This window comes from Colias croceus, chromosome 9 (genome assembly GCF_905220415.1).
Source record: "Colias croceus chromosome 9, ilColCroc2.1".
In the NCBI taxonomy this organism is placed as follows: Eukaryota; Metazoa; Arthropoda; class Insecta; order Lepidoptera; family Pieridae; genus Colias; species Colias croceus.
Window position 1 is genome coordinate 5,683,070 of NC_059545.1, and position 26,223 is coordinate 5,709,292.

The 26,223-nt window shown below is 33.7% G+C and overlaps 5 protein-coding genes across 7 annotated transcripts; 3 read left to right on the top strand and 2 right to left on the bottom strand.

Annotated features, from left to right (window-relative positions):
- Positions 1 to 641: 641 nt before the first annotated feature.
- On the top strand, positions 642 to 2,464 carry LOC123694258. The gene is made up of 3 exons (XM_045639649.1): positions 642 to 974; positions 1,060 to 1,308; positions 2,039 to 2,464. Exons 1-3 carry the CDS (start codon positions 792 to 794, stop codon positions 2,195 to 2,197), a joined length of 591 nt encoding a protein of 196 aa, XP_045495605.1. The 5' UTR covers positions 642 to 791; the 3' UTR covers positions 2,198 to 2,464.
- Positions 2,465 to 2,490: 26 nt separating this feature from the next.
- Positions 2,491 to 7,052, bottom strand: LOC123694257 (IQ domain-containing protein K-like). Of its 2 annotated transcripts, none has more exons than XM_045639646.1 (5): positions 6,672 to 7,052; positions 5,941 to 6,080; positions 4,295 to 4,401; positions 3,769 to 3,898; positions 2,491 to 2,616 (listed from the first exon to the last, which is right to left on the bottom strand). In XM_045639646.1, the coding sequence occupies exons 1-5, from the start codon at positions 6,919 to 6,921 to the stop codon at positions 2,524 to 2,526; spliced, it is 720 nt and encodes a 239-aa protein (XP_045495602.1). In that variant the 5' UTR covers positions 6,922 to 7,052; the 3' UTR covers positions 2,491 to 2,523. The 2 variants fall into 2 exon arrangements, with proteins under 2 accessions (XP_045495602.1, XP_045495604.1); XM_045639648.1 differs by having other exon boundaries at positions 4,307 to 4,401; positions 6,672 to 7,047.
- A 1,493-nt stretch (positions 7,053 to 8,545) lies between these two features.
- LOC123694260 lies at positions 8,546 to 13,669 on the bottom strand. Of its 2 annotated transcripts, XM_045639651.1 has the most exons (6): positions 13,539 to 13,669; positions 12,165 to 12,518; positions 10,907 to 12,082; positions 9,868 to 10,677; positions 9,447 to 9,739; positions 8,546 to 9,331 (listed from the first exon to the last, which is right to left on the bottom strand). In XM_045639651.1, exons 2-6 carry the CDS (start codon positions 12,513 to 12,515, stop codon positions 8,722 to 8,724), a joined length of 3,240 nt encoding a protein of 1,079 aa, XP_045495607.1. In that variant the 5' UTR covers positions 12,516 to 12,518; positions 13,539 to 13,669; the 3' UTR covers positions 8,546 to 8,721. The 2 variants fall into 2 exon arrangements, with proteins under 2 accessions (XP_045495607.1, XP_045495608.1); XM_045639652.1 differs by lacking the exon at positions 9,868 to 10,677 and having other exon boundaries at positions 13,539 to 13,668.
- An 8,829-nt stretch (positions 13,670 to 22,498) lies between these two features.
- LOC123694261 (signaling mucin HKR1-like) lies at positions 22,499 to 23,124 on the top strand. The gene has a single exon (XM_045639653.1). The coding sequence runs from the start codon at positions 22,536 to 22,538 to the stop codon at positions 23,094 to 23,096; it is 561 nt and encodes a 186-aa protein (XP_045495609.1). The 5' UTR covers positions 22,499 to 22,535; the 3' UTR covers positions 23,097 to 23,124.
- Positions 23,125 to 24,099: 975 nt separating this feature from the next.
- Positions 24,100 to 25,476, top strand: LOC123694262 (cuticle protein 16.5-like). The gene has a single exon (XM_045639654.1). It carries the CDS (start codon positions 24,557 to 24,559, stop codon positions 25,391 to 25,393), a length of 837 nt encoding a protein of 278 aa, XP_045495610.1. The 5' UTR covers positions 24,100 to 24,556; the 3' UTR covers positions 25,394 to 25,476.
- The last annotated feature ends 747 nt before the right edge of the window (positions 25,477 to 26,223 follow it).

The following is a 26,223-nucleotide window of genomic DNA, read 5'->3' on the forward strand; positions in this document are numbered from 1 at the left end:
ATAAAATTTATAAAAATCACAAAGTAAATGAAGAAAAGTTTTCCGAACTTGCATCTATGGGTTTTTCTGACTACTTATGTAGGTACCTAGGTAATTGTCTATTTTCATCTTTTCGCGCCATGGCCCATGCTTGACATTGACATTTATAAAAAGTAATAATCACCATTCACCAACTCACCACGAAAGAAGTCCTATAATGATCTAAGGTCCGCCCCCGATGCTTAGAGCATTAAACCAACCCCCGATGTGACTTTTATACAATTTGTATATTGTTTAGTTTATGTTCAATAATATTATTATTGATGTTCAAACAGCGGTTATTGACCCCGTAAGTTATTTTGTATTACTGTTTGTTTTCTAACAAAAGTTATAAAGGTACTGAATACAAGATTTTAAGGCTGACTTAGATTGTTTACATTGTGCATTTATAGATTAAATTGAGTAAGATGTGGTAAGATTAGACATCATCTTAAACAATGTTTAACATGTTAACAATCCTACACAGGTCTTCTTTCGTGGCGATTACTCTTTTTATACTCTTCAATAATTTTGTGGTATACACAGGTGGTATATCTTGGGTATATCTGTGGCTGTCAGTTGTCACTTGTTAAATGTCATTATGTATGTTTTAATTACTTGTTAGTTGTTATCACCTAACGTCCAACTTCCAAGTCTTGGATTCGGTGTACAATTTCATACTTGATTTTATTAAATTATAATCACAAAAAGCAAGCAAAAGGTTTCATTTAAAATTTAAAACAAGTGTTGTATACATATATTGTTGACTAGCAATGACAACGAAGGTTGTGAAATATGTTGGACGTACAACTGATTTTAAAGGCAAGACATTATGGGAAATAGTTGGAAGTCTTAAAAATTTTGGTGTAGGAAGGCTGATAGTTCGTCAAATGTTTCAAAGATATCCTGAACCGACGTACATGAAAATTGTTAAAGTAGAAACATGTCCTGATGAAGTAAGTGGGCCTTACAACAATAATTTATAGGTACAAAGTAAATTTAGGTTAGGTTATTTTGTGATTTTTAAATAATATGTTTCAGGAACGTCGCAGAGTCCGTGTTTGGGTAGAAAAAACATTTAGAGGTAGGAAATTGCCGCAGATAGCAGAGATCTACCGTACGTCATATAAACCTGACTATCAACTTATCTCTAAGGATGATGAGAGCAAATTCTTAGAGTCTACTAGCAGTAAGCACAACCTGTCTGAAGTTGTTTTGCCCAATAGTATTGAAATGCCACCATTAATGAAAAGATTTATTGTCAGAGATCATGAGAAGAAGGGATTAGAGGTATGTTAATTCAGTTTTATTGCAACATTTAAAATGTTTACTGTATGATTTGTCGAGTTAATTTTATACTGGTTAAGGTCTTAAGGTTCTTAGTTAAAATAGCTATCTAAATAAGAATGACTAAGTTCTATTAAATACATATAATCAGTAATTTAAGCTAGGTATTGATATTGCAAGAACTATACTACTTATATATATTACTAGTCTAGTAGTTACTTATTATTAGATGTTGCAATCACTGCAAAACTTATTTAACCCATTGACCACCGAGCGGCCCGATCGGGAATAGACACACTAGATTTTCTGTCTGTGATTCCGGGGGCTGAGGCATTAAATTTAATTTTATTGTAATGTTGTATAGAAAAGTAGTTATATAAAATGACTATTTGCACATACATCATATGAATCAAAATGTATAATATGTTACAGTCAAAACCAGTCAATAAGGTTATTGACTAAAGGCGTTGGTCAAAATCCTTATTGACTGATTTTGTCAGATAAAATCAGCCCTTACGTCGGCGTACGTCGTCAATAAGGGTTTTGACCTACCTCTTTAGCCAATAACCTTATTGACTAATTTTACTGGTCAATAAGGTTTTTGACTGGCTAAGGGTTTTGACTGTAACATATATAATAAATTTGAACATAGATAGCCTTGAAAGACATTAAAACAAAACAAAATAAAAATAGTATTATTATTTATATTTAACTATTTTATTTTAAATTTCAGACACTGAAGGAGTTTGTTATGCCGCTTAGCTACAAGTCGAGTCCGAACAGAGTGAAGAGGATAGCCAAAGGTGATGAAAAGCCAACAGTACAGTTCACTATGGGGTTGGGAAAGCCTGCTAGTCCATCTCTGTATGAAGGTGTTCCCCTCGACCAATAGATATCATATAAATGATGTTATAATATGTTTTTTTTTGTTAAAAACTTTTATAATTAGTGAAATTGAAATACCATATGATTTCAATGATATAATTATACTTTTAATTCTATATTTAAAAGTGTCATTAACTTTTTGGCTAACATGTATCATCATTAATCATTATGTTATACTAAAATTTGTTAAACTAAAAGTTTTTAAACAAATGAAGCCATACAATAATAATTAATTACATACAATCTAGAAGTAATATTTTATAAAGTAGGTTATAGTTGTTTAAAATAAAAAATAAAACATTAAGTTCAACAGTCTGTTTTATTTAAATACAACTAATTCTTGTGGAAAGTTTGCAAAGAAGCAAATTTCTTGGCTAAAAACGGATTAGTGTCCATTTCAGGTAAATTATGTTCCATATCCAATTTCTAAAACAAAAAAAGAAACATTCAGAATTTAAAAAAAGACTGAAATAAATTTCTCGGTTGGTTTCTCTGCTTTCTAATGCCCCTGATAACCCATGTCATTTTTTGATCTAAATTGTCCGTATATACATAGTAGTCTTTGATCTAAATTCTAAATGTTCATAAATTATTTGGTATGCAACAGCTTACCAAATGTGTAACAATACAAATACAAAAAAATAAATTAGTTGATTTGGTCAAGCTGTTCTTGAATTATGAGTTTATCAACATTCATTTTTATACGTGGAGGCACCTCCCCAATATATTTTTCATTATAGTACAAGAGGTATTTTGTTCATATAGAATTTATAACATCAATACAAATACTTTTGGCTATAATAATATTGAATATACAGTGTAAACTCTATATAACGACACCGAAGGGACTGTGCATTTTATGGCGTTATATAGAGTTGCCGTTAAATGGAGAGAAGAAAAATCAGAATTAGAAAAAGAGAAAATTTATTTCAGACTAGTGTTAGTAGTTATGCCAACGTTTGCCAACATCACTTATCTTCTCTCCCGTTTCTATTGCGCGTATCAATAAAACTTTTTCGTCAATACACAATGATTTTCTTTTACTAGCCATGTTTACAGTTTGAAAGTTTGTGAGCAACTAAGAATATGATAACGTATAGATAATCCATGACTTATACTTATTAGTTATTAGTCATGGTCAAAAACAGTCTAAACGTGCAAGCAATCCCAATTTGTAAACAAAAGAACGAATTTCTTAGAAAGTTCGGTATGCATGACGTCGAGTTTATTACTTAATTGTTGTCGTTATTGAGAGTGGGTGTGATGCTATGTAGAGTGTATCATTGTATGGTAGATAAGCTAAACCAACCAAAGGCAATTGATTTTGACGCTTTAGAGAGTTTGTCGTTAAATCGAGTGTCGTTATATAGAGTTTACACTGTAGTTCATTAACTAAAAAAACTCGCTTAAACTAGTGAAATTATTGTATTATCGCCGATACTTTACAAACTTTATTTTAAATCTGTTCATTTGAAGTGGGCCAAAATCGAGTCTGTAGGAGGTCAGTTACATACAAACATGTCGCTTATATACCTACGTTCAGGTGAAGCTAATAAAAACGTGTTAAGAAGAACTCACCTTCCAAAATTCTCTCATTTCTTGAACTTCTTCCTCCCTTTGCACAAAGTACTGACGGACACTCTTTTGTATCAGAGTGGCTGCATAGTCTTCAGGCCATAGCCACGACTTGGGATAATACGGCCGTGGGCTAAGTATGAGTTTGGATGATAATTTATTGTAAAATAGTATTACCTAATCAAGTACTAGACAGATTGTAGAATACCATTAACATAGGTAGTTTAGTTTTATGCCAAAGGGAAAAATTGATGATAAAATCATATAAATTTGTTATTGCTAAATTATAATATTGCAATAATGCTTACATTATGTGTTTAAAAGGATATGGAAATAAACATATGGAATGAACACATATTTTATACATGTAGAATTTAATATCCTGGCAAAAATTGTTAAGATACTTTTTGCGTATTGCAATGAAAAGGCGCTTTATAAACGGAACTACGAATAATGCTGAAGAACGCCTACTGCGAATAATATTATCATATATAAAAAAAAAGCATTTGTCAAATACATAATTAATTACCAACGTACGTACTGTTTCTGAAGATGTTCTCGGACCCATGGCATGTTGAATAAATGCAATTTTCTTGTTTTTCTATTTGGATAGCGTGGATTGTTATTCCATAAATACTGGAAGAGGATTTAAGTTTATCGATATGTCCATAAATCTATAGCCAATAGAAAAGAGCGCTTAAGTATATACAGTGAAACCTGGTTAAGTGAGACATCAAGGGACCTGCAATGTCGTTTCACTTATAGAGGTATTCCACTTACCCAGTGTCTCAAATATACAGGTATAAATAAATATCTGTCTCATTTACAGAGGGTTCCATTAATAGAGGTGAGAATACAGGTTCATAAACGGATATTAACTTCAGTTTTTCACATAATGATAACGATTGTAGCTTTCGTTTTGACATTTTTCAAATAAACATCTGTATGGTAGTAAAGCGAAACTAAAACTGAAGGTAATTGAAGCTCAAAATTTGTACTTACGTACTTGGAATTACGTGTGGAATTTATGGGTAGAATAAGAATGAGTAAACAAACAATATTATCTCAGTTACAGAGGTTTATGCATAGAAAATTGACTCGCTGTCTCAGTTATAGAGGTGACTATGATGATAAATCGAAAGAACAAATCCCAGATATAGAGGTTTACCTCGTCCCACTAACAGGGGTAATTCAGTGCCAAAGTGTTGGGACCTCAGCATGAGTTCCAGTTATGGAGGTTTCTCACTTATCCAGGTCCCACTTAACCAAGTTTCACTGTATTATTACATATAGGCACTAGGACCAATTATTGAAGAACTTAAAATTATTATTGCACGCCTCATAAGCGAAGCGTTGAGGTGGGTACTACTGTCACTTCGCGCAAAACATCTGATTTTTCAAACTTAAAATGTCTTTATGTATCATACATTGCACTTGTAAGATAATACATACACACACATATTAAGAAAAAACACTATTTTTAACATTCATGATATTTTTGATGTCATTTTTGTTATTTAAACTAGTTAAAAAACAGTTTAAAAAAGTTCTGTCTTGGACGTCCGTGTGTCTGTATGTGCGGAGGATTTTCTTGTTAACACGATAGCGACCGAAATACTTTACTAATCGAGTCTTTTTTTTTCTCTTACGCTTGAGTATGCTCAGGAATAGAACCCTTTCATTTTTCAGGGTCTGATTCGATGTGGTTTAATTGTTATTAAATAAACAAAAAAAAATATCGACTGTTCTCCATAATTTTAGTATATCTATATATATTCTTTATTTACACCATATACATAAATATCTACATACTTATATTATATACACCTTTATAAATAATCAATTTTATTGTAAAGGATGAGATTATGAGGCGTGCACTTTTGGATTTTCCAAATTTTTATTTAGGTCAGATATAAACATAAAAGTGTAGAAAAACCTATGCACCAAGGTATAGCACTTAGCTTATGAATCGATGCCAACATTAATTTAAATTCCTATTAAGTAAAATTTGTATTTTCTGTTTGTGTGCAATAAAGCTTATAAATAAATAAATAAAAATAAATTTAGGATTAATTTTTTTTTTCAAAACTTTCACAATTGTTTAATTAATTGTTTAAAAATGTTGGTAACTTTGGTTTAATATTAATAAGCAATAGATAAACTTAGGTAATATACTTCTACAATGTAGTCTATTCCATTGAAGAAGCACTTCTGAATTCTCAATGCGTCCCACATTTTTGCCTTGTTCAAAGTTTCTTCCAAAGCAGGAATTAAATAGACAAATACTTCATTTTTTATGTAATCGCTTTCCGTTCCTAAAATTTCGAAAATGTGTTTCTTATTTTATATGTACTTTATAATCGGCAAAGGAGCTTTGTTTGTATTTTTAATTTTTATGCAGCTGTGATATACTCAGGCGCCTGTTTCACGTAAAGTATTTACGGTCTTCCGCCAACAAATACCAGTGCATCGTGGTATAAATTATTGAAACTAGCATATTGCCTTTCGCCTTAAAGGTAATTTGATTTTTCTCCAAAAATCCGATGGTAATAATGTGGCACTTTCAGAATTTCAATAATATTCATATTATCTTTCCACACTGTGCAGAGATATGAAAATTGAAATTGTATATTATGATTTGTCTAATGTAGTAGTTATACCATAGGTACCATCTAGAAAGTAATTGCTAAACACATATTCAACACACCATTAAAGTCCATGTAGCAGTGTGCCCTAAGCGACTAAGCGTAACCTAGCAAGCAATGAGATAGAAAAAATACATAAATCATCATTTAAATCATTGTCTAATGTCTTTATTCAGATACATAATGATATTTTTATATTTTTCATTGAATATATTATTTAAAACGTACGTAAACTGATATAATAAATTAAATTTTACTAACTGAGAAAAGGTGATTTAGGTATTGGTTCTGTTTTACTTTCTTTGTATCGTTCAAGTTCTTTAAGCTCTTCTTCCCTTTCTTCTACAATTTTTTTCCAATTAGCTCTGTTGTTTTTTCTTAAAATTACAGCAAATTCAATCTCAGAGCATGGTAGCGAATCGGGTAACGTAAAAGCAGCTAAGTTATCACTGTTTTCATTAGCTGAGGATTTATCTTTAGCTTTTTTACGATCAGTTCCTCTACCAGCCATTTTAACAATTTATATAAATGAGTGTAGAGTGTTATGGTTATTTTTTTTTTAATAAATTATAACGCAATTGTCGTTTTAATATGAAAGAATTGTCATATACATGGCATTGACACTTCAGGATATTTGAGTTTGAACTCACAGGTTTATTAACAACAACTCAATTTTGTATGCGTACTCTTTGCAATATTTGAAATTTAAGTAGCACCACGTATCTTTTTAGATAGGGAGGCGAAGAGGGGAATTTTCTGTAATACTCGAGCGTGGCAGTTTAAGATATGAGAGATACTTTAGACCTAATTAGTATCACCTTGTTAACTATTTAGCTCTATATGTAGTGACGCGCGCCTAGGATAGACGATCAGATTAGTAAAAAAAAATCGATAGTCTGAAATACTCGAGCGCGTCAGATTAAGATATTGGGGGTTGATTTTAGTGTTTAAAGACTAAATTTAACTAATCTGACCATAAGTCCTTGACGCCGCCGAGTTATAGGGTCGCGAACTTGTAAAAAAAAAACGTTAATCCGGCATTCTCGAGCGCGATTGTTTTTATTTTTATTTTGAAGAATATAATCTAAAACTTACTAAAAATACAAAATCTGCCGGTTTCCGCATGACCGGAAGTCTGGAGGAGCCATTTCATCTTCCGAAAAACACGTTGCAGCATATAAGTCGCGAACTTTACTTTTTCCAAAAAAAAAGTTTAAATAAACAAAAAAGGTAATTTTATTTTACAAAAAAAGGTCTCTTTTCATTTTTGTCCAAAGTTAAAACTTTTTTTACTTGAAGCATCGTAAAAAGTCAAACTCCCGGTTTTTTGTGTATATCTCGAAAACTGAGGGAGTTAAGAAAAATTGATATGAAATAACGATGATTAAAAAAAAGAAACCCACAAACCTTTTTCGGTCAGATTAAGAGAACCCACCAACATTTTTGTCAGATTAAGAAAATATGCTTTCAGGATACCGAGATAAACCTCCCCTATGAAAATCTGACGCGCTCGAGTATTTCAAAAGGACTCTTTTTGCCCAAGTAACTGTTTTTTTTACATTTTTGAAAATCCGTACACGCCAAACCCACCGCTAAAATGGTTTTTACCATAGAAGCTTTTCTTTTCGAAATTATTTTCTCTTTCGGTTTTGATAAGTCTCGACGACGCCGTTGAATTACGTCATTTAGCTACCTCGCCTCCCTATCTATTTGAAAACACAGTTTGAAAAGCATCATTTACATGAAAAATGTTCTTGAGAAAATTTAAAGGTGTATAATCCTAAATAGCCTTTTCGATATAAACTATTTTATACATAAAAATCAAACCTAAGCCATTATGATGTCTCCTACCATCCTCCTACTCTCCAACTTTTCAAATTACCTACATCTATTAAAATATTATAATATTTATTAATAATAGGGACTCAAAGGGTTAAAACAATGTTTTCTCTGAAAGATTAGCGATAAAGAATATTGTATGTCTCTTGCATTTGCAAATATTATTGAGAAAATGTTTGTTTGTGTAAAACAGATTAGAAGAGATGTAAACAAATTAAATTAAAAAAATATAAAGTGTAAGTAACTACATATATGTATATATAATATGTTGCAGAAAAATAAGAAAAATAATGTGATATGTTTAAAATTTTTTATTCAAATATGTATTACAATAAACTGCACAAGCATTTACTTAAACCTCTGAACATTACCGTTCAAAGAAAAATAATAAATTAACATTCTTAAATAAATAACGACCTTCTTTTAAATATTCATATACTTAAATATCAAAAAGTCTTACTTCGATTATGACCTAATAATGAGAAAACTTTCCAGTGATCTGTGAGATCCAGTCTAAATAGTGTGCAACTTTGACGTATACTCCTGGCACACCTGGTTGGCCGCAACCAATACCCCAAGATACTACTCCCACCAACTGCCATGTGCCTCCTCGTTCACAGACAAGGGGACCACCACCATCACCTTTGCAAGCGTCTTTGCCTTCTTCACCTCCCGCGCAGACAAAACCGGGGTTCAACTCATAATTGTATCCTAACCGTGTTTGTCTTAATTGCTGTTGGCACAGACCGTGAGGGAGGACAGGCACGTCGACCTCTTTAAGAATGTTCTGGTACTTTCCATTTGAGCCAAAAGCATCTTTACCCCATCCGGTGGTCCAGCAGCGTTGTCCTGAGAAGTCTGTGTATTTGTCTGGCAGACATGCTGGGCTAATATGAGGGAACTTAGTCCATTCAACTGGGTGATCTAATTTTAAGATTGCTAAGTCGTTGTCTAAAGTACCGGCGTAGTATTGAGGATGCACGTGAACAGAAATCACGTCCCTTTCGATATAAGGATAGAATTCTACGTCGTGGTTAACGTCCCATTCACCAAGGCGCACTCGTAGATCGAATCCTTTGTATCTATAATAAATAAAAAATAAAAATTAATTGACAGTGTACCGATGTGCAATTTTAAAAATATATTTTATTTTCATAATAACTCGTAAAGGTAAATGGATATTAAACTAATACTTACGATTTAATGCAATGAGCAGCAGTCATGATGTGAAGACCATCAATCAAGGTACCACCGCAAACGTAAACTGATTCTTTAGGATCTTTTTTGAGGATAGCCGCTTGCCATGGATATTCTCCAAATTCACTATCTCCATCTACATATGCGGGTGTTTTGATTCTGCCATTAATTCCCTGGGAGTGTCGAATTCCACATTGGCCACGATTTGAAGCTTGGGGACGAAGAGGCCGGCGGCAGCAAACTTGATTTTGACCACATTGTTGAATTTGATTGTGGCCGAAGTATCCTTGGCGCTATAAGTAAAATAATGTAAAGTTTAAAACACTTCTTCCATAATCGACATTATATTATACATCGTGAGACTTTATTTTAATCACCAAGGACTGTTAAATACTTTAAATTTTTATATGGAGGTTTTTACCTCTTGTATAAATTCAGGCTTATCATTTTCCATCTTTACGTCTCTTCTTTTCCGACTTTCAGGAAATCGGACTGCTTGTTCTCCCCGGCTTGCCCCGTGAGAGTTATTTGGAATATTTAGGGATCGGGAATAGGCAAAACGATTGGCATAATTATTTTTATCTATGTTTTGGCTTACATTACCAGACCGTGCATGGCCGTAATGATCGCCTTCATTGTAGTCATTGTCGTAATTATTAACATTATCATCATCGTAATAATCATCATGAGAGGAAGGGGTTCTTAACGAATTATAAGAATTTATCCCATAGTGATTAGGATAGTGAGAATAATGAGGTGAATATACAGGAGGCTGACTATAATGTGGGTTGTAGTGCGGTGGGAACTGATATGGTGGTTGAGGGTAGGGATTATGAACATTGTGGTTATAATGCGGATTATTGTAATGGTGATAATGTTCATGTTTGTTTAATAGATATAATTTTTTTTCATGAAACAAATGTCCGAGTTTATTGACGACATGTTCATTTGGTGTTACGTGCAAGTTGACAAAAGGTTTTACTATTTTCTCCCCGTAATCGTTCTTTGTCACTTGTACAGCTAACAATGGATTAACGGAGAGTAAACCAAGGTTTATGCCACCTGAATTTAGAGCAGGTCCGTAAGGGTTTTGTAAAGGATTTGGATTAAAAGGATTGACAGGATAACTGTGAGAAGGCTGAGGCAACCCAAAGGAGACCCCAAACGTGGGCTGCACTTGTTTGTTGTTATTACCACCATTTCCGCCATAGCCAGCGAGTCCAAGGAGGCGCTGCAGTAACAATGATTTGAATAAAAAATATTCTTTTGAAAATATTGTTATGGGTCAGTGTCTATTTTAGTGTATTGTTTTTTGAATGAATTATAATAGTCAAATGATTGTTACCCCAGTTTTCACCTCATGTAATGTATGGTTATAGGAAAAGGTGGAGAATGTTTACAGGATTTAGAGATTGATTAATTATTTATACTGATAAATTATAAAATTTGTAAACGCTTACCGGCTCTATTTCTTTGGCTGGTGTTTCATTTTTATCAGACTTGGCTTCGCGTTTAGTGACACTCTTGACCTCAGTAACGTTTTGGCTAGTCGTTGTTGACGACACTTCACTTGTTGAATTGGTGTTGTCTGATTCTTCAGCTAATATTTCACTGCCCTTGTTACGGGGATCAATAGGTAAGTATAAATCATCTCTGCGACCAATAATTTCTTGACTAGGACATTGATCATAATTTACACAGACACATTCAAAGCCTTGAGCTTTACCGGCATGATAATTTTCTTGATATTGATTATTTTGACCAAATGTTGCCGGACCTTGGTTATATACATTATTACTGGAACCAACGTTAAGTTCTTTCTTATAAAACTGGTTGTTTTGAGAAGCATATGAGCCTAAAGAATTTCCATATTTTTGATCATCAAATGCAGATTCGGTATACTGGTTCGGGAGACCTTGACTCACAATATTGGAGCTTCCTTTGTTGAAGTTATTTTGCCCAAACTGAGAACCATAAATGGTCTCGCTTTCGTATACTGGTTTACTTTGAACAAAACCACCAGTCATCGGTTTAAATCCACCATTATTAAATCCACTGAAATCAGCTCCTGAAGATGTTATAATATCACTTGATTCTTGATTATGGATCTGCGACGCAAGGTGACCAACTGATCCTACTGGTATAGCTACTGGTTTTATAATTACTTTAGGATCCTTGCTTGAGTCATCGTGAACGTAGTGATGATGAACATGTTGTTGAACTACAGCTTCAGTCTTTGTATTTGATTGTTGTGTGGAGGGTATTTTATTGTAGATTGGCTTAGGATTTTCGAACGAGTAGGGTCCTTCATTTCCATAGCTTGGAGGTTTAGTGACATAGTTAAAATCTTGACCGTAAGAGCCACCGTTTTGAGAAAATTGGAAACTATTACTGGCAGTTCCATATTTTTCGGAAAAACCGGGACGGTTTCCTGGATACCCTTGCCTCTTAGGTGGAACCTTCTGAGGATAAGGTCTATATGGCATTGGTTTTGCTGGTCCATAAGCTCTAGGGGGTCCACGAATTGGAATAGAAGCCACTGGTTTTCCAATAGGTTTAATATCTACGGGTTGGGCGTATATCAGTTGATCTGGAGATAAGTAAGTGCGTTTCTCTTGTGAATCGTCATCTTCACACTGTAAAACGAAATATATTAGGAATTTTATGCGACTATTGATTATTGATTTATTAATACAAATTTGAAAACTGATTTCTTACTTGTATGAGTCCCAGAGTGCAAAGTCTTCCTTTGATTAAGTTTCTTGCTTCGCTGTCGTCTCCTGCATCTAACGCTTCCTTTATAGTAGGATCGCTATAGACGTCATCGAAACCACCCAAACTTCTTCCTTGCTTGCTATTTACGAGTTCATCGACAATATCGTCGAGCACGGATCCATCGTTATTCGATTTTTTGTCTTCTGCTTGAGTCATCTCTTCACCTTCCAACAAATCTGATGATTTAGGCTCATTTTCTATAGCTTTATCCGACTTTTCGTCATTCCATGACCAATCAGCTGATGTGCTAGCTATAGCAAATAGCAGGACGCAACATATACTAAACCACCGCATTGTCTGAAAAAAAATAATAATATTAAGATTAAAAAATTGCTACGAAACATAATACATGTGAAGTAAATACGATGACGAAACTGGTAGGTGGAGAATCACTTTTACTTTCGCGGACAATGATTATATAAGCTTCCATAGCGTCAATGCTCCGTTACGATTGTACAGACAAGCGTTGCTCTGCGAAAGCACTCTCTCGTGTGCTCTAACACACCAGGTAATAGATATAATAAAATGCTCACAACTTTGTTAGATAGGCTTTTAAACACGTTTTTGATGTATGTGTCGTTAGGTTTGTTTAAATTTAAAACTTCACAAGAGCTACGGCTACCTAATATGTTGGTATTATGAAAGAAAGCTCAAATTGTGTCAATGTCAACGAAAACCGGTACACACTTCATTGGTAAAAGTAGCACGTCCCAATCTCTGCCAATGCGTTAAAATTTCTCGTAATCGTTGTGATGTAATTTAAAGTGCGGTTCCGTATTCTTTACGTAATCCCTTGCAGTATATTTCTTAAACTATTATTTAATACTTGTAAACATTACCACTGTTGAATCATTAGAAGAGTAAGAAAGCATAATAATATGTTAATTATGAGAACTGCTTTCAAAGATCTACAGTTTATCTAAAGTTTTCTATCTTATGTACATCGAACAAACACATCCTGCTATTGTAACTTGCAACGTTATGGTCTTTAAGAAAGTGAAAGCGCATTGCTTAAATCCGTAAATTTTAATTTTTCTACCGAATTTTATATTTAGCTTATATGCATTTTTTGCGTTTAATAAAAAAGAAAACAAAGTTGATATCGCTCTCACACGTCTTTTAACACTTTGGTACTTAGTCGATCTTTTTTATTTTGATTTTTTGTTATTTCTGTTTTTATTTTTATTTTCATGTGTACAATAATTATTTATTATTTGATAATAATATTAGACAAATAATTTCATTTTAATTTAATCAGCGAACACATCTTTATACTATTATTTTTAATTTTAATTATACACAAACACTGTAACTTACATTTTATTATTTTGTATCACTTTATATTATTACACTTATATTAATTTTTACTTCGTTTTCACTCCTTCACTGTTGCTTAGTTTGCGTTCGAATGACTGCTTTATCTACCACCACAACGCTTTATACTTCGACCAACGCAAAGATGCACGCGCTCCGATTTTGTAAGATGATCGACTCAGGCCTGTACCACAACACATAAATTGCTGCCCAAATATGACTTGATCTTTGCAAATTGCGACTTTAAATTCGACAATCGAGTATCGTTAACCCCAATAGGAGCATCGTGGTACGGGGCTTGACGTAGTTGTCATTGATCAACCCTTTGCTTCATTCATGAGTTCCGACTAGACGTTAAGCAATAGGGATATCCACAAAGGTGAGGTTAGCGGATGTCAATTTGAATACATATTTTGATGGAAAAGTTTTCTTCGAAGATGTTAAAGTGGTAAAAAATCCCAAAAAAAGGGACATAGGTATTATAATAATGCAAGAAATTGCATTGACTAGGTGTTCCTGTGTTGCATTTTGGGTACTTGAAGAGTTATAATTCTTTCGATTTAAATAGTTAAAATTTTTTTTTGTATATCAGTTTTCACGACGGAAATTTGTTCAATTATATTGATCAAAATAAAATTTATTTTGTCTGAACCTTCTATAATCATCTTACTTTGAATAAAAGCACATCAATGGGGACAATGAGTCTTTATATGTATACGAGTAGAAACAATAACAGTATAAAAATCTAACTAATACCACTTTATGGGAATCTTTATAAATCTCTTTATTTTACACATTCTTTAGATATTTGAAGAGATCAACAAAATACAATTGACAATTGAAATCGTCTTCAATTATGTGATATCGATGCTCTTCACAGGTCATTAAATTTATTATAATAAGTTAACTTTGATTTTCAAATGATTATTCAACAAAGATTGCTCAGTTCGTAGGTAGCTAATGAGTAGGTAAACGTAAAGTGCCAGATTCATCTTCTAATGTGTAATGATTTCCGTCACTCACTCTTCATTCACAAAATTGAATTAAAATTTATAAACATGAGACTAGCATGACACTCTGTGTCAAACGCGTTTTAATTCTAATATATTCACATTAAATACTTAGTTAATTAATACTTAGTTAAAAGTTATAACATAACATTAACCAAATATATAGTAGATACGTAAGAGACGTAGTATAAACATAGAAGGTATGCAATAAAGCAGATAGCATATACAAGTGATAACTGCGTTAAAAACAACCGACTTCAAACTTGCACTTGCAAAATTTACAAATACCTACAGACAAAAATGCTCATAAAATAAAAACTACTGGGTCTATCCGAATAAAATTTTTATGGGACCAATTCTACACCATCCCGCATCGAACAAAAAAAGAATCACGTAAATCGGTTCAGAAACCTCGGAGTAATCGGTGTACATACATAAAAAAAAAAATATATATATACCGGCCGAATTGATAACCTTCTCCTTTTTTTTTGAAGTCGGTTAAAAAATTTAAAAACATAGACCTAAAATGTTAGCATATTGTTATCTAATACATTGAGTAGCTGTTGCTTTATGTACCACCCTAATTGGTTATAATTATCTTGGCCTACTTTCTCTCTATATGACAATTCCTTTTTTATTACACGCTTTATATTAGCTTCACCTGTATGTTTGTATGTTTGTAACCGACTTCTTTGGGCGCGATTTTGACCCACTTTAAACGGCCAGATTTCGTTCAAACTTTGTAGATTTATTGAGGACCGATGACAATACACTAATTTGATAAAATTTTCTATTTTTTAGTTCGGTTTTCTATAAAAAGCGTGTTTTTTAGTTTTTTAAACTATTATTATTATACTATGGATAGAATATATAAAAGATATGTAGGTGAATTTACATATTGTATAGAATATATAATATGCGTTACACATTATTGATTACTTAATCTTTCTTCTAAGGTTCTCTATAGTTAGAGCGATGTCAAATAATAACAAAAACATGATAGGTAGGTGTTATGTAAATAATTATGATGGGAATGTGTAATAATATAATATGTTTCTAGAATTAGTCCATCCATTTTATCTCAAAAAAAAAATCGAAATACCCCATGACGAATTCATATCTACATTATTACGACTCAAAACATTGAACTGGTATTAAGCCATAGGTTCTTCCGATTCCTGTCTCGTTCGTCTTATTTATTTAAAATTTCGTTATTTAAATTGTTCATAACATTTTGGTAAACGAATACGATTGCACGTTGATAAAAGAAAAAAATATATTTTTCTTATAATAAAACAGCCATATTATCCAATCTTTTTATTCAACCCATTAAGTTTTGATTAATTCAAACAAATTTAATTGATATCTATGTCAAACATACAGTTTTTTTATTTAGTTTAATCGATATGTTCACGACACAATTTAAGTATTTGCTAAGAAAAGAGTTCAACGCGTGCGCCTAATTAGAATATCTATTCGTGATAAACTAGTATAGACGTAGCACTGACTCATTGCTAACGTTTGTAAACAAATAATGTAGTACAAATAAGATGAAGAATATACAATACAATAATATGAAATACAATAAGATGAAAATTTTATATAATAGATACATGATATTCTTTCGCTTCTTCTCTTCCCTGTACATGATAAATTTAATAAACATATTTATATTAAATCTGCTCAATTTTCTTCATAATGCTTCATAATATAAATTCAATCACTTATTTATATGACAACAATGTGGTAGTGTACCAAATCATCATAGATTTTGAAATACAAGGTGTCTCAAAAGAAAGTTTATATTTTGTGGATGAATAAAAAAAAAAGTAAGCGGTGTATTGAAAAAATGTTTATTAATTATTAAAGTGCATAATATGGGAATTTATTTCTTAAAAATAATATCGTCCAAATGCAGTCCATTGCGTTCACGGCACTCATTTAATCGAACACTAAAATTATTTATGACAGCTCGGCAGGTAGACACAGTGATGGCTGCCATTTCGTGTCTGGATATTTTCTTTTAAATGCTCTAGAGAAGTTGGTTTTTTGGCATACACTTTAGATTTAAGATACCCCCACAAGAAAAAGTCCATGGGAGTTAAATCAGGGCTGCGTGGAGGCCAATTTATATCACCTCTCCTAGAGATCAATTTTCCCGGAAAAATTTCATGAATTCGAGGTAAAGACATATTGGATGTGTGTGATGTAGCTCCGTCTTGCTGCAACCATGTTCTCTGGTTATAGCCAGAATGCCATGAATTTACTGTAACTGCACGCCCCCTTTCGTCTTCGAAAAAGTAAGGGCCAATAATTCCTCGCTAATTTCTATTCTTGATAATTTCTTGTGGGGGTATCTTAAATCTAAAGTGTATGCCAACAAACCAACTTCTCTAGAGCATTTAAAAGAAAATATCCAGCACGAAATGGCAGCCATCACTGTGTCTACCTGCCGAGCTGTTATAAATACTGTAATTTTAGTGTTCGATTAAATGAGTGCCGTGAACGCAATGGACTGCATTTGGACGATATTATTTTTAAGAAATAAATTCCCATATTATGCACTTAAATACTTAATAAACATTTTTTCAATACACCGCTTACTTTTTTTTTATTCATCCACAAAATATAAACTTTCTTTTGAGACACCCTGTAATTCCTACAGCATTAATAAAACATTTTGTAGCATACACGAATAAGTCTCATGCGTTCCACTTAAGTTAAAAATAGGGTCATAACCAGGATTTATTTGGCATTACACGCTAGAAGACTTGCACAAGACGGGCTTTCCAGTGCAACAGAAACCGGACCTGCGCGGGCGCAATACACGCTGACGCTGCTACTTGCGCAACAGTTCGCTGAACCATTCCATCCATGACTCTTAACACCAAGTCTTGTACAATACTTATGGTTATAAGTTAGGTCTTGTTCAATAATAAACATGAATAATGTGTGACGTCACAAGGTCGCGCGTGATGCGCATTTTGGGTGCCATTGCAAAATTGTGGTACAGTCATATGTAGGTGTTCATATGCAGGACAATAATAACAATTTTCTGAAATTTTAAAATATAAAATAATATACATATAACGCTAAAATAGATAAAATAACATTTAACTCTATATTTTTTTATCTGGATAAAATATAGAATATAAACCGACATCATAAACACAAATAACATTTAAACTTTTCACTCATCTTCTCTTTGATAACTTAATATTATGTACTTGAAACCAATTCTTGCATACTCTACATATTTTGTACAAAATTTTACGTTCAGCAAAATTTAATTTATTTATCAAACAAACACAGTATGTTTCATGCTTTAAAACTTTACGACAAAATAAATACACTAGTAATAAAGGAAATAGTCGTAGTTCGCTCTTCCATATATGAAGTTACGCAACGCATAATTATGTATTATTAGGTATCATTTCATTCCATGCTTTCTGCTCGAAATGATGACTAGCTCAGTTAATGCGTCGATAGTTGGTACACTTAATTAGGTTATTAGTTTATGTATCATGTGGTATGTATGCAGAATGTATGCATACGGCGGCTGGAACTTGTAAACAAATATGTAAGAGGTATTAGTAATATGTAAGAGGCCTATTCAATTAATAAGACGCACCATGGTATACAAAATGCTGGCTCTTAGATGCAATATTTTTTAGATAAATATGTATAAAACAATACTTTTTTCGTAAAATAAAGCTGCGTCAGTATATAATTGTGTGTAAACTAACAAAAAATATATCATCTATTCTGATGTTTGTGCTTATTTGATATCTTTACTGTATAATAGAAGTATACAAAATATAAGGTTTTGCTTATTTAGTATGTGATATATTCATTTGTTTTGGTTCGTCGAGGATTGAGAGCGTTGACGCCGCGGCCGTAGTTATGTAACCGCTGACCGCATCCAGCGGTCATGTTAGTTTACGTTTTTTACGGCTCCATTGTAAAGCAGTGTTCAACTCTTCTATACTTTTCCTTTTTTCAGTTAACCATTACTTAATTAAAAACAAGATGAGCGTTGAGTTGATTTTGGATAGCGGCATTATGTAACAATGATGTAGCTCTTTAGTGAAGGAATTTTTTTGAATGAGTTATAACTTTTTTTGTGAAATCAGTATCATGAATTTACTTTAAGAAGTATAAAGAAGTCATAAAAAGTTACTAAGTAGGTATCTTTGATAACGAATATTTTTCCTTTTGCCTATTCAATTAATTCGTTATTTGTAGTAATAATTTACTAGAAAAATACTATTGCAAATTAAGCCTCGGGTTTTCCGAACTGCGCCTATTGCAACTTGCTGCGGAGGTCAGCCGAGTATTTTTTGTGGAACAAGAAAGACGCGGAGTAGCTCTTATAACATATTATTAAGAGAATTATAAATTTATGCTTATTTCGAAAGGGCACGAAATCAATCTAAACGATTATACCACCAAGAAATATGATTTAACGATAGTGCATAATTAGAAATACAAGATACTAAAAGATTGTTTTTTTCAAATTCGTTTACCTTTTTATAAAATATAACCTTTACTTAATTGCTCTTATCAGACCCATAGTCTAAAAATGCGTCCTTTTTATATATTTTTCTGCATAAAACTAAACACACAAACAAATATATTTAATTTGTGATACGATCTAAGTGTCATTAAATAAAAACAACCAGTCGATATCAAAAAAATGAAAACCAATGCGACTCTCAGTTGTCTCTGTGCCGATTAATTCGATGTCCTACTTTTGGTCGATTGTGCGAGCCGCACGTAACGCTGGGCTTCCCTAAGGTTCCCGTCAAGGATTCTGGTCTGGCCTGGATTGTAATGACGGGTTTAACCGGACCGGTCATTTAATCACGAAGTTTTTAGTATACCAATTATGGAACATAATTTGAAGATTTCCTGTGTAAATGTATAAATGCAGTCAATTAATAGAGCATAAATATAGATTATGTATCATTGATTTTATATAGAAGTTTGATTGTATAACCAGTCTGGATAATTTCTTTCATATCGTAGAGTACACATCGCTTTAACATAAAGATAGTTTACGTAAGGATAACAATATACATATATCTATTTTATGTCTATTTAATTTATTCTGGCGAAACAATGCGAGCTAAGTCGTGGGCGAAAGCTAGAAGAGCATATAAACAAAACAATGGCCGTAATTGACTATTGACGGAATGCAATGAAAATAATAATTAATATTCACGTTTGATTTATGGATGAAAATCGACTGAGGAAGAGGCCCACGCATAAGGGAAATATAGATAAATAAGGTGTTACTGTTACTGTCCAAATCAATATAATATATGATGCATAATTGTAATTCTGTAAACTCTGTAAACCTCTTGTAACTTTGCCCGAGTTGGGAATTTTATAATTCAGCTTCTGCACTATCCAATACTTTTGATAATGACTAGAAATTTAACATATCATATCAAGTCTTTTGTTGAACTCCTACACAATTTAAATCATTTAGATTTAATGTAGAGACAGAGTTGAAGTCGTAACGTTTACAATTTACATGTAACAATGGTAAATTGTATTGAAACTTGTAATTTATTATCTCTTGTATCGATTACATACCTACAGTTTGAGGCACTTTTATAGCAAGCCAAACTAACTAAAAACAGAAAATAATTTATAAATATAGAGGGATGAGAGGGAGAGAATTTAACATAAAAAAATAGTGCTACAGTTTTAATTGCTAATTCTCCATGTAATCCTATTTGGATTGTAAAGTGTAATCAATTTAAATATATTAAAATTATGTATTCTGAATTCTCAGTAGTTTTGATCTATATGTATACTGAATATCGAGCACACATAATATTATGAGTATCAAACGTCGAGTTGCTTGGAAGAAATCGCTCACGAGCAATAAAGTCGTTTTTGGTACATCTCTATTATAAGCTATCTTAACTATGTAACCAACTTTATTTCTGTGTATGTACAATAAAGAGTATTTCATTCATTATTTATTCAAATATTTCTAAGAATGTATAGTATAGGAAAATCGTACAGTTTTCTCATCTCAGTTATTATAATGCCAATCACTGCAAATAATAAAAAGAACATCGAATATCTCTTTGGTATTTTATAAGTATGTTTGAGAATAGTGACATCTAGAGTTAATAAAAAGAAACTTTTTTGCACACTGGTACTGGGTTTATACAAAACGAATATTATGATTTTAACAAGCGTCGAAGTATGTTGACTATATAACAGATGGCACTGTTCTTAAAATAATAATTAAATAATAATAGTATTAAAATCAAGTTAAAATTGATTTTTCGAAAGGTCGGATAAACCCCCGGGGTTTACAATGACATTGGTGACGATATTATTAATTTATAAAATCCTTGATAAAAACTTGATCGATATACGGAAACGAAACATGTACAATGAACATAACATGTACATAATGTACAGTACATTGTACATGGTAAGTTCTTTCAGGGTCATTTATGGGAGGATGCAGTAACAGAACTGTTTTAATAAAATAAAGATTTAGGTATCGTTTATAATAATCGGACCAACCATTTCAGAAGAGTCTTATAAATTATAAGACTCTTCTGAAATGGTTGGTCCGATTAAAATTATTTTTTTTTGTGTGTCTCCAGGTGGATTCAATAACGGTTTAGATTATTAGCTTTTTATAATAGAATGCAAATTGATTATTCTATTGTGAGCAAAAGCTAGTTTGGACTTATTTGTATGTAAATGTATCATACATTTACATACAAATAAATAATTATGTACATATAAGAAACACGCACAAATCTCATATCTGTATCAGGAAGAATTTAGGCTTTAAGGATAATTTTTCCTCGATGTGGTATTTTAGTTAGTACAATATTAACATAATTAAGTATGCTTTATTACCTGTGGTTTCCATATATTAGTTACATAATATTATTTTGTATAATTTTAGTTTATAGAAACTAGCGGTCCGCTTTGGCTTTGCCTCTGATACAAATATAGCCTTACAGCTCTCAGGAATTACGCACGCATCGTACCACGAAATAATTTTATAAAACGGTTGAGTATGTAGTTCTTGAGATTAGAGCGTTCATACAAACAAACTCTTGCACTTTATATTATTAGTATAGAAGCATAGATTAATTCACCAGAGCCTTCAAATAATTTTATTATCAGGTGAATATTTAATGGCGGATATTCGGAACCACTGCCCTTAAAAAACTAGATACTTAGCAATAAATAAATGTCAAGTGTTCTTATAATTATACAACAAGCTATAATTTACTCTTTATTTATATTACTTGCTCCGTGAAAATAGTCAAGCGTGACTTTATTGCTTTACGCAATAATCCCGTACAAATATTTAAACGTTAATTGCCATAAAGTTTCATTAATTGCGATACTTTTATTATTAAATTTGTTGAACATAAACTTATGTTTGCGCTTATTTGTCTTACGTTTCATAATAATTTGTACACTTATTAGCAACTGCCAGATTAATAAGTGATAACGTGCTATTGAAATTTCAAAATCTGTAAGGATATTAAAAAAATTCCCATGCATTACATACAATGCCATTCATAAGCTGTGTTACATACTCTACTAGTCAACTCTAACTAAACACACAATAGGTACTTTTTATTGATATAATATTTTCTACTGTCTACATACTTACTCTACATATTATCTTACTAATGTTATGAATATTAAATAAAACTAAGTAAATAATAATTTCGCACACTTTATTTGTTGGTGTTGTTGTTTATAAAGCTGTATAAATAGTTCCGAATCTATATAAAATTTTAATTAAGCTTGCAGAATACTAAAAATACAACATCTATCAAGGACGTCAGCATTAGCTTCCGATGTGCCTAAATAGTTGTAATTAATGCTTTTGGCATATTACTATAAATATTAGGAGACATCTCAATCGAAATTAGTCCAGTGACTGTTCTCACAGTTGTTCAATACTTATACACAGACCTCGTTCACAATGAGATCGTTGGTGGTGTTAAGTGCTTTATTTGCTGCGTGCGTAGCGGCACCGAACTACAGTGTTCTTCTTAAGTCATCTCCATCTCTGGTCTCCGGGCCAGTTTACACCGAAGTTCAGCCTGCCGTTTCTGTTGTGTCACCGGTATACAGCGTGCCAGCTGCTGTGTCCCACCAATCCCGCGTAGATGTTAAATCAACACCCGCAGTTGTGAAATCTTACGTTTCATCGCCTGTCGTAGTCAAGTCAGTCCCTACTGTGATATCCGCTCCAGTGAGCGTTGTCCCAGCGACGACTAATTACGTCGGTGGAAGCGCTGTGTCTCAACAGTCACGCGTTGATGTAAAATCCTACCCGGCTGTTGTTTCCCAACAAGTGACGCAAGCTGTGGTAGCACCAACAGTGGTGGAGTCTGTGCCGAGTGTCGCCCACGCCGCTTACCTGACGCCCGTCGCCCAACACGTGGTCGTGAAGTCTTCTCCGACTGTTTACACCGAACAAGTGGGCACTCCAGTGATCACCGCCCATTCAGTGTACCCATCTGTTTACACCACTTGGTAATTTAATGATCTATGAACACACGACCGGTTTTTTATGATGGAAATAAAGTTTTAAACGCAATACATATTGTATTATTTGTTCGTTACACCGTATAAAGTATAAATAACAAAAATCATAAACGTTTTTCTAAATTTATAGTAGGTACATATTTTAAACTGTAAATGTTTAAATATAAAACTAGTTTTGGCTAGCTTTTCTTATTTATTTTAGTATCATTTTTTTTAGTTTTAAATTTTCAGTCCTTTCATTAAATATTTACGAGGAAATCAAAATTCAAGCGAAATTTCTTATATACTGACTTCACTATTTTCAAAGTTTATCTTATTTTGTGTATTAAAGTTTGTTTATGACATACAAATACATAATATTCAAAAGTTTGTATTATGAATAAAATTTCAACAAAATTAATTATTAGATTAGTTACATATTCTTCCTGCTACTGAGGAAATAATCAAATCATATTATAATGTGTAAACATTGATTTCGAATAATAAGTTGCAACTGTTGTTCAAAATTGGTGTCGAATACATGTCGCTCCTTTTTTTAATTTGGTTAAGAAACACGAGATTTATCACTTTTTAAATTAAAGTTCATGACTTTACAGTATATAAAAGCGTCGAGAAACAAGGCCGTTTACTTTCATATGACAATTGGCTGTGTCCTTTCACTATCTATAATGATGTTTTTAAGTTTTTTAACTTAGGTTGAACTTGTGGAACTTATTATTTTAACAATACATAATTGTATATAAAATTTATGCATAAATTTATTTTTATTTAAAGATCAAAAATAATAAACAGATGTTTAAGTGGAGCTTTTAAGGAGCTTTTATTTTATAGTAGATTTCGCTTCTAATTTTTATAGTACATACTCAAGATATCTTATTAAAATTAATAATTATTTTATTATCTGCTTCTTCCTCAGACATATTTTTTCATCTATCTCAAATTAACCTATAATATTTAAACTGAATGTATGTTAGTAAAATAAAACATTATATGTCTATTCTTTATTATTTTACAATTCGATACTGAAGAATGTTGAATTATAAGACGATTAAATAAAAATAATAATATTTTAACAGGAAAATAGACCGATTTTGTGACAATTTAAATATTCATTCGTATGTAGTTAAGTTAATTTAAATAAGTAATCTAAGTAATTAACTGATTTAAGATTTTCACACACGTAGACACAAATAATTGTTAATAATATAACTACGCACTACACATGACGACTACGAAATTCTTTCGTTATGACCGCCATGTACGTAACGAGGTCATACATTTTATTCACATTTGACATTGTTCTAATACTACCACCCAATTACTCGCTGAAAACCTTTTAATTACGTAGTGATTGTATAAAAACCACTGTTAGCGAGTCCAAGGTATCAGTCGGCCGTGCTCGGTTTGAAGTGATCTACTTAGTTTGTCAGACAAACACAGACCACGTTCGCAATGCAATCGCTGGTGGTGTTCTTCGCTCTTGCCGCAGTGGCATGTGCCTCTTACGTTCCGTTGGCGCAGCCTCCGCACCACCCCGCCGTGGTGTTGGACCCTCATGGAAGGCCTCTGGATACCGCCGAAGTAATCAACGCTCGTGCCATCCACCTGCAAGCTAAAGCCCTGGAGCCACATGCGGCCATCGCTGTCGCACCCGTCGCTCACTCCGTCGTGGCCCCCGTCGCCCACTCGTACGTGGCCCCTGCTGTGGTCGCCGCCCCCGCCTCCGCCGTCTCCCATCAATCCCGTGTTGATGTGCGCACCAGCCCCGCTGTCGTCTCCGTGCACGCTGCTCCCCTCGTGGCCGTTCACGGTGCCCGCACCGCTCCTCTGTTGGGACACTCCGCCTTCGGCCTTGCCGGTCACGGACACTACCTGCACAAGCGCTCCCTCGGACACATCGCCTACAGCGCGCCCATCGCCGTACACGCTCCCTCCGCCGTGTCCCACCAGTCCCGTGTGGACGTAGTGTCCAGCCCCGCCATCGTGTCGCACGCCGTGGCCGCTCCCGTGGTCGCCCACGCCGTCGCTGCTCCGGTCGCCATCGCTCCGGCTGCCGTCTCCCACCAGTCCCGCGTTGACGTGCGCACCAGCCCCGCTGTGTACGCCGCCGCCCCCGTCGCACACTCCGCCGTGTACGCTGCTGCCGCTCCCCTAGCTCACTCCACCGTCTACGCCGCTGCTGCTCCCTTGGCGCACTCTGCCGTCTACGCCGCTGCCGCTCCTCTAGCGCACTCCGCTGTGTACGCCGCCCCCGCCCATGCTGCCGGCCATTGGGCTCATGCCTGGTAAAAGCGAAAACTGACAAACTCCTAATGTAATGTGATATAATACTCAAACAATATTTATAAAATTATATAAAAAAAATCAAAACATGTATGACTTTGATTTTATTACATTACATCATGTAATGTATACGTACCTATATAAACTTTGAATGTACCCATGGGCGTAGCCACGGTGGGGCAGGGTGGGGCGCTTGCCCCACCCAGGCTTTGACCTGGAAGGTACCTAACCAAATCTAAAAATTGAATTATCCAGGTACTAAGCTTAATATCCGTAAGAAAATTCACACTCGATTCTCGAAAGTCGACAGTCGACACAGAAAATGAGACCAAAACATTAGTATTATTTACCTCTACAATGACTGATTAACAAATAATTGTCATACGCCCAGCGACCAAACGGCTGAAGATAGGGACACATTTTGGATCTATTTCGTGATGTGGTAGGTGAACAATAAGGCGTTTTGAATAAGAATAATTCGAATAACGAATTATACACGAAAAAATAAATTAGCTGAGGCTTCTACATGTTACATAAACTGTAAGAAAAATGAGTGTAGTACAGTTAGTTACAAAACTCAAAAAAATATGGGCATCAGAAAAAAAAACTTTCAGAAAATATTACACAGAATAAAGTGAGTGTTATAAAAAAGTTTTCAAGGTAAAGAAGATGCCACCGCAAATGCCATCGCAAATGCGTTCGCAGGCGCGTTCGCAGGCGCGTTCGCAGGCGCGTTCGCAGGCGCGTTCGCAGGCGCGTTCGCAGGCGCGTTCGCAGGCGCGTTCGCAGGCGCGTTCGCAGGCGCGTTCGCAGGCGCGTTCGCAGGCGCGTTCTCA

Coding starts and splice junctions, on each gene's coding strand:
- LOC123694258 (XM_045639649.1), top strand. CDS start 792: ATGACAACGAAGGTTGTGAAATATGTTGGACGTACAACTGATTTTAAA. Junction 975..1,059: donor TAGAAACATGTCCTGATGAA/GTAAGTGGGCCT, acceptor AATATGTTTCAG/GAACGTCGCAGAGTCCGTGT. Junction 1,309..2,038: donor ATGAGAAGAAGGGATTAGAG/GTATGTTAATTC, acceptor TTTAAATTTCAG/ACACTGAAGGAGTTTGTTAT.
- LOC123694257 (XM_045639646.1), bottom strand. CDS start 6,921: ATGGCTGGTAGAGGAACTGATCGTAAAAAAGCTAAAGATAAATCCTCA. Junction 4,402..5,940: donor GAATAGACTACATTGTAGAA/GTATATTACCTA, acceptor ATCCTCTTCCAG/TATTTATGGAATAACAATCC. Junction 2,617..3,768: donor AAATGAGAGAATTTTGGAAG/GTGAGTTCTTCT, acceptor TTTTTGTTTTAG/AAATTGGATATGGAACATAA.
- LOC123694260 (XM_045639651.1), bottom strand. CDS start 12,515: ATGCGGTGGTTTAGTATATGTTGCGTCCTGCTATTTGCTATAGCTAGC. Junction 12,083..12,164: donor GCACTCTGGGACTCATACAA/GTAAGAAATCAG, acceptor TTCGTTTTACAG/TGTGAAGATGACGATTCACA. Junction 9,332..9,446: donor GCTGCTCATTGCATTAAATC/GTAAGTATTAGT, acceptor TATTTATTATAG/ATACAAAGGATTCGATCTAC.
- LOC123694261 (XM_045639653.1), top strand. CDS start 22,536: ATGAGATCGTTGGTGGTGTTAAGTGCTTTATTTGCTGCGTGCGTAGCG.
- LOC123694262 (XM_045639654.1), top strand. CDS start 24,557: ATGCAATCGCTGGTGGTGTTCTTCGCTCTTGCCGCAGTGGCATGTGCC.